The sequence below is a fragment of the Dermochelys coriacea genome, chromosome 2 (genome assembly GCF_009764565.3).
Source record: "Dermochelys coriacea isolate rDerCor1 chromosome 2, rDerCor1.pri.v4, whole genome shotgun sequence".
NCBI classification, from domain to species: Eukaryota; Metazoa; Chordata; order Testudines; family Dermochelyidae; genus Dermochelys; species Dermochelys coriacea.
The window spans coordinates 122,373,053-122,386,749 of record NC_050069.1 but is presented as its reverse complement, the minus strand read 5'-3'; the positions used below and the strand labels follow the sequence as shown (position 1 = coordinate 122,386,749).

At 37.8% G+C, this 13,697-nt stretch overlaps 1 protein-coding gene across 2 annotated transcripts in view; it reads left to right on the top strand.

Annotated features, from left to right (window-relative positions):
* The window catches only part of GMDS (GDP-mannose 4,6-dehydratase), a 565,099-nt gene extending 552,954 nt beyond the window's left edge, over positions 1-12,145 (top strand). For both annotated transcript variants that reach the window (XM_038392525.2, XM_043508396.1), the window contains 2 exons: positions 11,008-11,076; positions 11,775-12,145. In XM_038392525.2, coding sequence (XP_038248453.1) covers positions 11,008-11,076; positions 11,775-11,837 — 132 coding nt within the window. In that variant the 3' untranslated portion in view covers positions 11,838-12,145. The remainder of the gene's footprint in view (positions 1-11,007; positions 11,077-11,774) is intronic.
* The last annotated feature ends 1,552 nt before the right edge of the window (positions 12,146-13,697 follow it).

Here is a 13,697-nt window from a genome sequence, read left to right as displayed (position 1 = left end):
TTTCTAGATGTTTGGTGGCTGGTGATAAATTAGGCTTTTATGATGTCATGTGAAAGGCCACTGCTTGGATTTCCTTCTCTATCGAGCATGCTGAAGAATACGTTCAGGACATGCTCAGAATGTAAAATTATCCTATCGTGTTTTACTTTAACCCTTTCATGGATCATTTGTTTTGTAATGAGAAGTGTTTGAGGGAAAATAAAACAACCTATGTGCCAGCTTCATGGAGGGGCCCATAGCGCCCCCGCCACCCCGTTGTTTTTCTCTTTGCACATTTAAATGGCTTTCTTTAAATACAGGTAATTTTTTGTGGCTGTTAGGCATGTAAGATAAACATTAAAATCCTACATTATCTCCAGTTATCGTCTACTGATATCTGGTTCTGACAATTGTCAGTGATTGATTGAGATGCAGGTAGAAAGAGTGCTTACAGACAATTAATCAAGTATGATTGGTAATGAAGACATTTAGGGCTAGATTGTGTCTCTGGGACACAACCAATAACAAGGGGCAGCATATAGTTGTTTTGTGCAAGGAAAGGAATTGTGGCTCCGGGATATATATTGGCCTGTAATACAGCAAATTATTAACCCCCTCTCATGCTGATGCCACATGAGTGGGTGGATACAAGAATCCACTCATTCCCCACCTCTTCCCTCTCCTCCAGCTTCTTGCCCACCTGCTTCTGGGTAGAAAGTAAGTGAATCCAAGGTCCGAATAGCCACGGTAGCAGTGTAAAAGGGGTTTTACTTTTCTGCCCAGGCCTGTAGTCCAAGTCACAACTTAGCCTTTAACTGTTTGAGGTTATTAACTAAACATATATCCAAGAAAGGGAGATAATATATGATGATCACAGCTGTTGAAATATGTCCATCAAAATGTTTTTAGACAGAAAATGGCTTTTTGATTAAACTCAAATTTGGGGGGAGGGGGAAATGTTTTCATTTAAAAAAAATCAGGTTTTTGTTGAATAAAAAGTGAATTACATTCTCCTTCATCAGATATTACATTTACATCATAACAAAGTATTGATGGTAGAAGAGTGATAGGGATGTACCTTTAGACATCCATATTATAGAATTAAAATATATTAGTTTGGGTATTTTTGTCAAGCAGTCATGATATATGTGTGAATCTGTAAAGGGAAATATTGGAGGTGACATGTCCAAAGACAAAATGAAACTCATATTTTATTATCCATTGTGGAGGAGAGGAGGATTCTTTTTCAGTGAAATGCTTCATCCCTAGGTCTGTATCAAAATAATCTCCTGAGATTTCTTAGCAGAAATGGTCATGCTCAAAGAAATGAAAAGTTAATCTTTCATGTGCTAGGAGCCACTAGCTTACTGATAACCTCTAATTGGAATAAGAAAAATAGCCCAGAACTAGAGAAATGGTTCCCAAAAATTTAGGAGATTCTTATGGAAAAATTAATACATCAATAATGTACCCAGAAAAATAGACAGAGGACAGATAGATACTTTGAATTTTGATTAAATGGTAACCAAATATCTAACAATGTGCATCCACCTTGGGGGGGGGAAGCACACCTGTCCAATTTTTTTAAATAATTTTTTATAGAAATGCCTGGCTTGCTAAATATGAGTAGAGACAGTAGTTTCACTCAAATTAATGAAATCCCCATTAATCACATGGCTTGGATGTTGTAAAGAGGTTAACTCTGTAATATGGTAACACCCTGTTAAATAGAGATTTGATTATTCTATTACTTTATAACATTTCTCTAAACCAGTGGTTCTCAACCTGCGGCCCATGGGCCACTTGCAGCCCAATCAACACACAGCTGTGGCCCATGTGACATCCTCAGGGCCCTAAAGGTAGTATTGGATGTGGCCCACAATGGTAAATAACAAGCTCACTGTTGTGATTATCATTTTCATTTCTGATACTTACGTAGCAATGATTGGCAAACACTTCTTACACTACTAACACTTCTTAAATGAATAAATAGTTTTTAAAAGTGATGCACTGTATTTCTGTGGCAGAGTTAAAATTTAGCAATATAGCAGTAGGCCAGTTTTCATTTTCACCTTGCTGAGCAGATCAGTGACTGTATCAAAGGTTTTTAAGCGTGCGTCAGCAGCTTGCCTCATAAGCATTGAATACCTGATTCCATCACCTTCATTCACATTTCTTACTACATAATTAATCCCCGTCAAATCAAACAACTTTAACATTATAGTAAAAACACATGAAAAGCATGATAGGAAGAGGAAATGATGAGGAAAATAATCTTCAGACATAATTAAAAATTATCTATGGCAGTTACATTTAAAGAGCCTCTCGCCCTCAATAAGCACCCTCTCACCCTCTCTGCCTGGTAACAAGTGCTTGTAGGATCAGAATGTAATTACCCAATTCTTTATTCCTTATGCAAGTAAAAGTCCCATTCACTTCCACAAGAGTTTTCAAAAGATCAGGGCATAATGGAACACAAGATACAACATAATACAGTTCAGTAATTAACAAACAAAAAAAATTGATTTATTAATGAAAAGATGGGCTGATAGCTAGAGTGGTATTCTTCTGTTACGTCACAATTGGAAACGACCTCTTCTCATTTTGCCTCCCTGCTGCCTTCTAAAAGGATCCCACTGTCAGTAAAGCTCACTAAATTTGTCTAGAAGATTTGAACAACTCAGTTTTGTTTGTAATAAAATGTGGTTTCAAGTTATTTACTTTTCAGATTTATTTTGCAAGTTAACCCAAAGGTTTTTTCTGTGCACATGTGTGGAGCTGGCTGGCTGGATACACAATATCAGAGAGAAAGAATGTGAATTTACATGTGCATCTTTAAGGTCTGGTCTACCATTAGAAGTTTTACTGGTATAACTATTTCAGTTAGGGGCGTATGAATTTTTTTTTTTTTGGACTGAATTAGTTAGTGGTAAAAGCTTTAGTGTGGATGAACGTATATTGGTATAAAGGTGATTTGTAATTATTCCCCTTCCATATGGGAATACAGTATAAAGTATCTTTATACCGCTATAACTGCATCCACACCAGGGATATCACTTTAATTATACCAGTGTAGTTAAAGCAGTACAACTTTCTAATATAGACAAAGCCTGCTTGAATAAGTTTTCTATGTTGCAGTGGGGGGAAGCAAAATCAATGCATTGTAATTCAGATTTCAGCCTTCAGCTGCAATGTGGCCACTTATTTAACAAGTGTGTGTGTGTTTTAAATTTGTATATATGCACATGCTCAGATAAATTTGTTAGTCTCTAAGGTGCCACAAGTACTCCTTTTCTTTTTACAAAATTGTATATTGTCCCATGTTTTAAGTTTCTTTTTTTCACCATACTCAGGATTTACATAATAAATGATATGTGCAAGTGTAGTTGATTTAATCTTATTCATTTTCCCTAGAATTCTCACCGTTCTTATCATGGGCACCTGTTGCACTTCAAAAGATCTCATTAAGTGGAAGCCTTCATTGGTGTCTGCAGGGTCCCAAACTGGGATTATCATTGTGTTTATAGAATCATAGAAGCTGGAGTTGACTCACCCAGTTTATCTCCCTGCAAATGCAGGATTGTGCCCTACGGTACATTTCTAGGGTGAAATCCTGGCCCCACTGATGTCAATTATAGTTTTGCCATTGCTTTCAGTGGGGCCAGGATTCCATCTCTAGTATCCAGTCTAGTTTTCAAAAGTTCTGAGTTGTAAGGGTTCCTGCACTCTCCTTCTGAGACTATTCCACATGTTTACATATGTCACTGTCCATACATGAATCTCATGTTCCTGAAGAGTATCTGGGCTCAAACTGGATACACTGTAACAGTAGCTGGCCTGTAAAAATCTCCAGTAAAGAACACTTGTATTGAGCAACTGAAGGCCTGATTCAAAGCCCTTTAAATCCCTTCAGTGGTCTTCTCATCCAGCCCAAACTCAGGAGGAATTTTATCTGGACCAAAGACTAATTTTTGCCAAGACATTTTCTCAGGCTTCATCTGGGAAATTAAAAGAGTGACTAATATTTGACCATATTAGGCATGGAGCTCAGTTGACTTTTGCAGAAAGATAATAACTGTAGTAACCTAATGTCTGCATATGCTCTCCTAAAAGGTACACATGCATTATGCTCTCGTGTTGATTAACTTATGCACTGCCTCCATCAAAGTGATAAAGCCCTGGCGACGAGAATCATACCACGCAGAAGGCCAGCTCCCTCTCTTTTGCTCCATTTGCCATTTTATCTCCAATGTCAGTGTGCTTGTCAGAGCCAGTGCTGACTGACTCAATTTCCCTGAAGTTGAGTTGAAGCATTGTTTTAGCACTGACGGCATTCTGTTGGCCTCCCTGATGGACAATGCCACTGATTCCCAACTTCCTGAGCAGACCAGACAGTTTGCTGTTTTCTTCGTGTCTCTTATCACCCCCTGTCATTAAAAGAGAGGTCTGGCTTCAGCTTCAATTTGTGCTGATATGCAGCAATAAAGTGGTGGGGGAGGGGAGGAAAAGAGGAGAAAGAATATTCATGACTAATTATCACCCTTCTGTTTATTACTGCTGTGAGTTCTCATGCCTGCCTCTTTGGAAGCTGATCAAATTGAAGATTATCAAACAGATCAATTAAAGACACTGCTGTAATGTGTCTGGTTTGTGGTACAAGAGGAAAGGCTGATCTCATTGGATTTATGTTAGTTGATATTAGTTCATACAATGGAACTCTTTGATTGGGCCTTATCCTGAAGGTATTGAGCACCCCTAGTCCACCAAAGTCAATCACAAGTACAAGTGCTCAGCACCTCTCAGAATCAGCCCCATGCTAAAGTCCTTCTATTCCACAGAACTGTTGGCTTATACGTGAAGTTTCCTAAGCAAACAATTTCTGCATATTAAAATACACTTAGGAAAAAGGTCAGGATTTCATTGCAAATGGAGTTTCACAATATCCAAGGTCAGTTTGAGTGGTTTCCACCATATAGGCATTTGCCCTTGTCTTTCTCTAGGGCTGTTTGTGAAAACTACTATATTTCGGGGGGGGGGGGGGGAGGAATCACTGACACAAGAGTGAAAGCTAGCCTGCTCATGCCACTTTAAAACAAATTTAGATAGGGAACCAAATTCACTGGCATTCTTTTATTCCCTTGATACGTTAACTGTTCCACAACTTTGCTTTTCTAAGAATAGTGGTGGAAAATGAAAACTGAATGCCACTCCATAACTGCCCTTCTTAAATTCCTCAAGATGTTTTCTTTGTTTGTGTGTAGATTTTGGGCTTTCCGCATTGACACACTTCATCTTAACACTCCCTTCTTATTTACAATGCTTACAGCAGTAGTCTCTAAGATGCCACAGGTACTCCTGTTCTTTTTGCGGATACAGACTAACACGGCTGTTACTCTGAAACCAGTTGTTTTATTATATATTTATTATTTCCATGGCACTATAAGTGTGTATGGCACTTTACAGACAAATTAAGGACAGTGTCCCCTTCCTTGAAAATCTCAGAGTATAATGGCTCAATCCTGCAAGCACCTACTACCAAACTATTGTGACTAGTTCCATGTGCGTCTTCATTTGAGCTCAGCGGTACTACTCACAGTAGTACTATACCTAGTATATGTGCTTTGAGACTCTTTGGCTCCAATCTTGCAGATTTACACACGTGATTAACTTTATGCAGTGAGTATTTCCATTTAAGTCAATGGGACTGTTCACGTGCTTAAGTCTTTTCAGGAACAGGGCCTTAGTTAAAACACACAGTATAACACAGCCTGGTGACAAGTAATGGGAGTGTTAGGGGAATGGAAGATAAGGGCAACAGCAATTGAATTATGCAGTTGTTGCAGTTAGTGATGCATACATCTTGAGTATCATGGGTTGTCTGATTGATCAATCTCCTCCCTAACTAACTGATTTCAGGAAACGATTTAACAAAGTCTGCTATGTTTTAACAGTGAAGTGTAGCAGACACCCAAACATGCTATGCAGTGGACCAGTCAATGAGCTGCGTTACATGATCTCTCAGTAAAAATACATATGAAAACTGCTCCAAAAAGTACCTGAAGAGAGAAGAATATTCTGTGTAATAAAATACTTATAGGGGAAGCTCAAATGGCCTCAGCATGTACCCCCAAAAATTAAAGAAATGGAGAAATTGTACAATATTGCAGACTTCTTAAATGGTTGTTGTTTTTCATAGCATGAGTCAAAGATGAGATGTCTCAAGAAGGAAATACATAGGATAGAGGAGAAAAATGGGGTTTAAGGAAACCTTGTATTCAAATTACTACATTCTTGAAAACTTTGTGACCTAGAAGCCCAGTTCTGACAACCTTTCTCAGGCAAAGAACTGCAGGATCAGGCACTTAGTTTGGTGACTTTTCAGAGCTTCGTCTAACCCCTTTATCAGTTTATAAAAAATCTGTGACATAAAAAGTCAATTTCCAGAAAGCCTTATGCATCATCTTGTGAATGTAACCACCACAACTTTCTGACTGCAGAACTATTACAATTTAGGTTAACTCTGTCTATTTTAGGGATGAAATCCTATCTTCATTGAAGTCAATGAGAGTTTTGCCATTGACTTCCTAGGTGTTTTATAGCACCTATAATCTCATTAGATTTGCTCTGGATTTACACTGGTGTAACTGGGGGCAGAATCTGACCCTAGGTGCTGAGTTAAATGAATTAATCTAAATGTGATCAGCTCAACTGTAGTATTAGGAGAAAACTTACAGTACTTTTAAGCAATCTGTATGCCTTTTTTTCCCCTCATGTTGTCTTGAGGCTTTTCAAATTTTCAGTTAAATTTAATTGAATTAGACAGTAATAAATTGCACAGTGAAACCAGATCATTCACCTAATGAGTCAAAATAAAAGTAGTGATGACACTCAGAACCAGAGCTGAGGAAATGTGATCTTTACACAGAAATATTTTACATTTTTTTATCTGGGTTTTATAACTCTTTAAAAAATACCAGGCCACACTACACAAGAAGTTTCTCTATGCTCATGTGTGTACCTTTTTGTTTGTTTGCTTTAGCTTGGTTTGGACTATAAAACCGAATCTCCATAAAATCAGGTTTAATAAAATTTAGAGGTGGTTTTGGGGGTGTGGTTTTTGTTTTTTTGCACATTTAAGCTTTAAGCTATAATTATAAACAGAGTGGGAGAGGGCTAGACAAACAGAAAAGATCATATCAGATAGACGCATTCTTTTCCCTGGCCTAGAGAGAAGATCATATCACAGCTAAGTGAAGTTAAATCTGTCAGAGATTTCTACAATAGTGTTAAATGGCAACAGACAATTTGGCTGTTGCCTTTTACCCCTTTAGCTACTTCACCGACTGCTCAGCTTTCCATATTCGAGAACAAGTTGTAACTCACATGTAAAACTTGCCATTTATATGCTTCATTTTCTTTTTCATGGAAGATAAGAGTCTGATGGCACTTCCTTCTAAAATGGATACTTAAACTTTTCACAGTTACTTTATTTGCAAAGTCCAAGTACTGTAAAATAACACACAACAATTAACATCATTTTCAGCTTTGATAAAAACAAAACAAAACACCTCTTACTTGCCTATCTATTCCCTTGAATTCTACATGAAGTCAAGGAACTTTCTTTTTATACATTGTGTGCGAAAAACACAACGATTAAAAAAATCCTGCAGAAATACTACTATGTGACTATACTTTACCTACTATGGTATCAGAAACAGGAATATTGGCTGGTCTGTATTCAGCAGCAGCTGTCTTTCACGAACCACAAAGATCCATTTCTCCTTGTGGGACTCACTCATCCTCTTCCTTCATAAACTTTTTTGGTCTGGTTATGCCTCCAGAAAGTAAAGCCCTGTGACTGAAAAGCTGTAAGCCCCTGGAGTGGTAAAGTAGGGCTTTACCAGACTAAATCTGAAAGTTAAATAGGTGCAGCTCTAGTTTCAATGAAAGACTTTAATTACATAAACAAGCAGTGATTCAGTTCCAAGAGTTTTTTTCAAATACTCTTATTTAATTGTAATTACTTTATTGTTTTCATATTATGTGCTACTTGTAGAAAAATACAGCAAACATGACTGCAATACAGTCCTTTAATCAGTAATAGCTTTTTCCAGTCATCATTAAGAACATTTCCATTCTGTGTTTCAAGCTTTCACTAACAATACATTCAATCCTTAAATTTAGGTGTAATGTTATGATGATTGGTTTAAATTATAATATTGTTTTTTGTATCCACGTTATCTTCTATCTACTAACTTTTATAGCTGAACAGCTTAAAACATCCACTGGAAGAAATTCTGGTTATATAATGTTGTTTGTAATTAAATCTTATTGTAAAATCAAGTTTCAAGGAAGTATATAAACTTCTTTAGGAAAGTCATTTAAAATGTTTTAACCTGAGTCAAATGGGGAAAATTGTATTATCATATACAGTAAATCTTTTTACAAACTAAGCACCATAGTACTTTTACTATTTTTTTGTTAAAGTACGTGAACTTTAAGGTTTCTCATTTGTTTTTTATCTTATATTCTTACGTTGATTCCATATACTAGCTTCTGTGTTATCTTATATACCATCCAGCTGTACTCACTGCAACTTTAGAACTTTTATTGATTTAAAAAACAAATCTTATTTTTTGCTTATCAGCAATTGAGTGCTTATGTTTTTGAATGGAGGTTTGAATTAAAAAAACAACACATTTTGGAAATGAATGGTTTTAAAGGAGAACATTTGTGTTAGAAAGTTTAAAGACTGCTCCCAAACCTTTTAAAAGCAGCATATATGTAGTTTTCCTGTAAACTTATTTGCTGTGCAATGAGACAATGACATACCTTGTCTCTTGATCTCTTTCCACAATGAGTTAAAAAAAAAAATCAATACCCTAGATTTGGCAGGGTTTTGAAAGAATCTGTTTTTGAAATAAAGATTGTGGATGTAAAATTATTACTTTATACAATGTTTATAAAAATGAAACTCTAGTTTTATTATATACCTTTTTATTATGACTTTTAAAATTAGATTATATTAAAACTACTAAGTTACTAGCTAATGGTTTAAATGTTTAAAACAGCTTGCATTAGTATTGATTGAAAGGAAACTGGTTTTGTACAGAAATTTCTATTTTAAGAGGGTTTTTCTTGCTTCTAGACCTATGTAATGCATGTTAAACTAAAACGAGAGAGAGGGCATGCATTTTAATACTTCCATTTGGATTTAGAACCTGATCCAAAGCCCATCAGAGTCAATGGGAGTCTTTCCTATTTCAGGGCCAGATTTTGCAATGCTATGCTCATGTGGGTATTCCTTACTCGGAGGAATAATCTGATTACTCCAATGGGGATTACTCAGATTGGTAAAGGTTTTACCAAATTTTGCCCCAAAGGTCTACTGCAATTTCCAAACGCCATGATAAAATTGCAATAGGAAATGTTTAGGATAACTTAGGAAAACAAAATGATTTTGCTTGTCATTTTATTTTGTTTTGGATCTGGCTGTTTAGTCTTTTCTGGAGGAAGCCAATGTTATTTTTAGCATACAGACTGAATTATTAAAAATGCTGCCTGGAACATTCTCAGCAGACTTGTTTGTTCCACATCCCCATCTGTAGTACAGTACCTGAGGTGATTTTCCTCTACTCCTGGAAGGGAACTCTAGTTTTATGTAGCACACTTATGAAAGAATTTCCTATGTTTGGCATAGGGTGAGGCAATTTTCGGAAGTTAACATGATCACAGACACGCAAGAAGATGGTATCTGTGTGCAGCGGTACTTCTTTTGGAGAGCTAATGCCACAAAATGCTCCACCACTGGTCAGAAAGGATGGAGGAAGGAGGGGAAAAACCCACATTTTCCCAATTTTAGAGACACCAAATCCTGCTGTGTTACATCACTGAAGTCAAATATTTGGGCAGAATTTATCCCAAACGTTATTTTGCCCCCTCAAGGAGGCAGAAGACAATTTGCTGTGGAATTATACAGCTATCCTTTCACATACAGAAAGCTTTTAATTGTGTTTTAGGTGAGCTGTGTACATAAATTCAAGCAAGGGGATATTTGTATAACTAATGTTTAATCTAGAAACAAATAATAACAAAATATCGTTCAGTTTCATTAGAGATGCAGCATGTGTGTGTTTGTGGCACTTTAAATAGTCAACCACATCTTTATGATCCAAGCCTAATAGTATTACAGGAACCCAGACACTATTTCAGGGTAATTTCTACGTGGATGTTCAAGTTACTTCTTGTAAAAAAAATAGCATGCCAAAAGCTTTCACTCTCCACGTATCTGCTGGAGTGCTATCACTGCCCTATAACAATGCAGTAACATGGGTTCTAACCATTATTCAGCACAGTCCTTCCATGATCACGTTTTTTATTTGAAAGAGAACATTTCAGTTGTCATGTTTGCTTTGTGATTTACTTCTGTTTAACCAAAAGAGGGGGAAAATGCAGTAATTTGAAACAGCTCTCTTAGTAGCATGATCAGGACATATGACAATGTAATGTAAAGGGTTTACCATTAAAGAGTCAATAAGGTATGATGTAAAGAAGAATTACTCCTTACGTTTTAAGTGGCCTGTGCAAAGTTTCTTAAATGTGTGTCCTGATGATTTATAGGCATCTGAGCTTTAACTGAAATTGCACAATCACAAATAAATGATTTTTGTCAGAGTTTCAAAGTGTGGCCTGTAAAGACACTGATCTAGCCCAGGACTTGCAAGGAGATGTGTGTGGACAGAGGAGGCTCTTGTATAAGCGGTGCTAGACAATAGCTGTCAGCAGTTTTGTGTGGCCCTTGCCTTACCTTTCCACCTCAACTGCAACCTGTTAAGGGAGTCAGGCCGATGGTTTCGTTACCCTGAAGGTTTTTAGTCTAGTTTCATTTTTTTAAAGACAAATTACAGCTGCTGGGGGCCTCAAGATGCTTTAGATAAGGAGCAAGCAGTGCAATGGCAAACCTTACACACTGCAACAAGGAACACATAAAGAGGTCCTGCAATGTTTCTTTTCTTTTCCTTTTCCCAGGATTTTCTTCAAGGAGATCGTACCAAAGCAGAACAAAAACTGAATTGGAAACCCAGAGTCACTTTTGATGTAAGTTCTCTTACTGGACTGTTTTATTCCTGTTTGTGTTGCGTTGTGGAAAGAGGGAAGCTCTTAACTGGTGAACAAAAAGAGAAATAACAGTTTCAATAATGATTATATGAAGACTATTTAAAAATCCAGCTGCTCATATTGAAGGATTGAATGCTGTAATATTCATTGGACTGAATATTGTGGTGCTGAACATTTTGGAAAATAGTTAGCTTTAATTAGAGTCCCAGCCTTAAAAGCCAAGCCATGGCAGAAAAAAAAACGGTATAAAAGAAGCACAACACTCACTTAAAGCATGGAAATGCACAAATAAAACAAACCAAGGTTTCTATTAATAAAGCATTGACATTTCATGTCACTGCTATTTTAATATTGGATCCTTCAGGAGGGTATTTTTCTCATAAATTGTGGCATTTTTTAAATTACTGCTCACTTGTCTCTGTATTTGACAGCCCCCTGGAATTTTCTTTCCTGGACTTCTGTTTGCTGCTGTTAACATCAAAGTTAACTTTTCCCTACAAGTTAAATAATAATTGAAATGATACATAAAATGAGGGGTTGGAGGGGTGGGGTATTTTGCTTTTAGTGCGTTGAGTATTGCACAATGGATTGGCAATTAAACTTAAAAACAAAAAAAACCAGGCATTTGAGTCTTCCAAAAGACCAGAATAACCACCACATGCTGTTCCTTCTTGCAGGAGTTGGTGAAAGAGATGGTGGAAGCTGATGTGGAACTCATGAAGAATAACCCCAATGCCTGAGCCTGCTTTTTGCCTCCAAATGGTCTTCATCTCCCCTAGAGAAATCACTCCTGATGGTTGGTGGAGGCTGCCATCTGCATCTTAGTTGGACATAATCAATTGGAGGAGAATCATAATCTGTGTAAAATGCTGGGGGGGCTTTAATTAATTTTATTTTATGTACTTGTCTAAAAGATGCATTTAATTTCCAGACCTTTGATTTGCAAGTAAGAGAAGATCTCAAACACCATTGCTACTGCTCCTGTTTAACTTTCTTAAATTTGAGGTTTATCTCCAGGGTTGTTTCCCCTCATCATGTACCTGAAATAGATTGGCTAGGATCTGACCCCTGGGCTTTCCAGTTAATTTCCTTTTGATATTAAAAATCATCTTTCTACAAAGGACCTGACGTGCATTTTAGTGCTTTCTCCAGCTGAAAATGAAAGAAAATCAAAAGCAAAAAAAAAAAAAAACCAACTTTGCTACTAACATTCCTCCAGCTCTTTTCCTCTAGTCTTCCTTTTCTGTACACTCCTTGTTTTGATTTCCTGCTGCTTACCTCCACCCCAATGTACCATTTCCACCACTTGAACTCTCTAAAGTGTGGATCACTGATATAACTTAACAGTGAAATTGCCTTTGGTCCATGACGAATTAATTTCTAATTGCTCAAATATCTTTCAAACTAGTCAGAGGGGGTTGTTTTTTTGTTTGTTTTTGAAAACGCCAGTTCGTGTGTGCGTGAGAAAGAAGAAATACAATAAGCTTCCGTATCCAGCACCTTTAAGATTCAATTCCTACAGAACTGAGCCATTCAATTTCTGCTGACTATAATTAGAGCTCACCCAGGAGCTCCAACCATCTCGAAAGATGCCTTGAGAAATAAAAACTAAGTAAATAAATAAAATAGCAACTTCAAGGTAAGTAAATATTGTTGAAAGATGTTGTGCCAAGGTACCCAGGTTATCCAGAGGTCGTGGAGCCCATACATTTCCCTTTGGTTGAAGATCTACCACCCAGCAATTAACTCTTCTCTTAACTGTCTGTCTCGCAAAGTAGCCAGATTTCTGTCTTAGGCAACACAATTTAGAAACATAACAATTAGATCCTTTAGACAGATACAGAACACGCAGGCAAAATAACTGTATCGCTGATGTTCCCTCTCTCGCTGTGGTGTCTGTGTGTGTTTAAAAAGGAGATAATGTCCCATAAGGATTAGAAGAAGGGGGGACAGTCTAAGCCTATAAAAGGAAAGGTGGGGGCACGAGGAGATTCGTGGAGATTTCAGCACCAATGTTTGAACGCGATCGTGTGTGAATTAGCCCCAGAAACGGTCCTGAACGTATCCAAGAGCCGTTTCCTGATGTGGGGTGACTTGAGCGAGCTTTTCACAGTCTGTGAGTAACTGGGCTGCAGGAGAGAGAGGCTCTTTGTGTGCCTGTGTGAAAGGCAGGCAGTTGCCAGCGGTGTAATGGAAAAAGCGTGTGCTGCATGAGGAGGTGGTTTCAGTGTGATACAGAGCAAACTTGGGGCCGGGCTGTTCCGAACGGAGCGGGTGCTCAAAGGGCACCTCCTTGCCCGGGAACAGGGTTCGGCTCAGGCAGGAGCTCGGAGGCTGCTAATTGCAAACAGATGCTTCCTTTAGGGCTGCCCCTGCCGGACGGAGTCTAAGCACAATAGATGTGTGTATATATACACACGTATCCCATCGGCTTGCATTGCTCCATACAGGTGCATGGCGCGCACTTCAGCTGCAGACGCTGAAAGCGAGAGGGGCTATTTTCTTTGCAAATACAAGAGCGTCCGGGCCTTTTCAACTGCAAAGCAGCCCGCTTTCCTTCTGAGACGTGAGAAACGGGCAACACCGTGGGGCTATTGAAA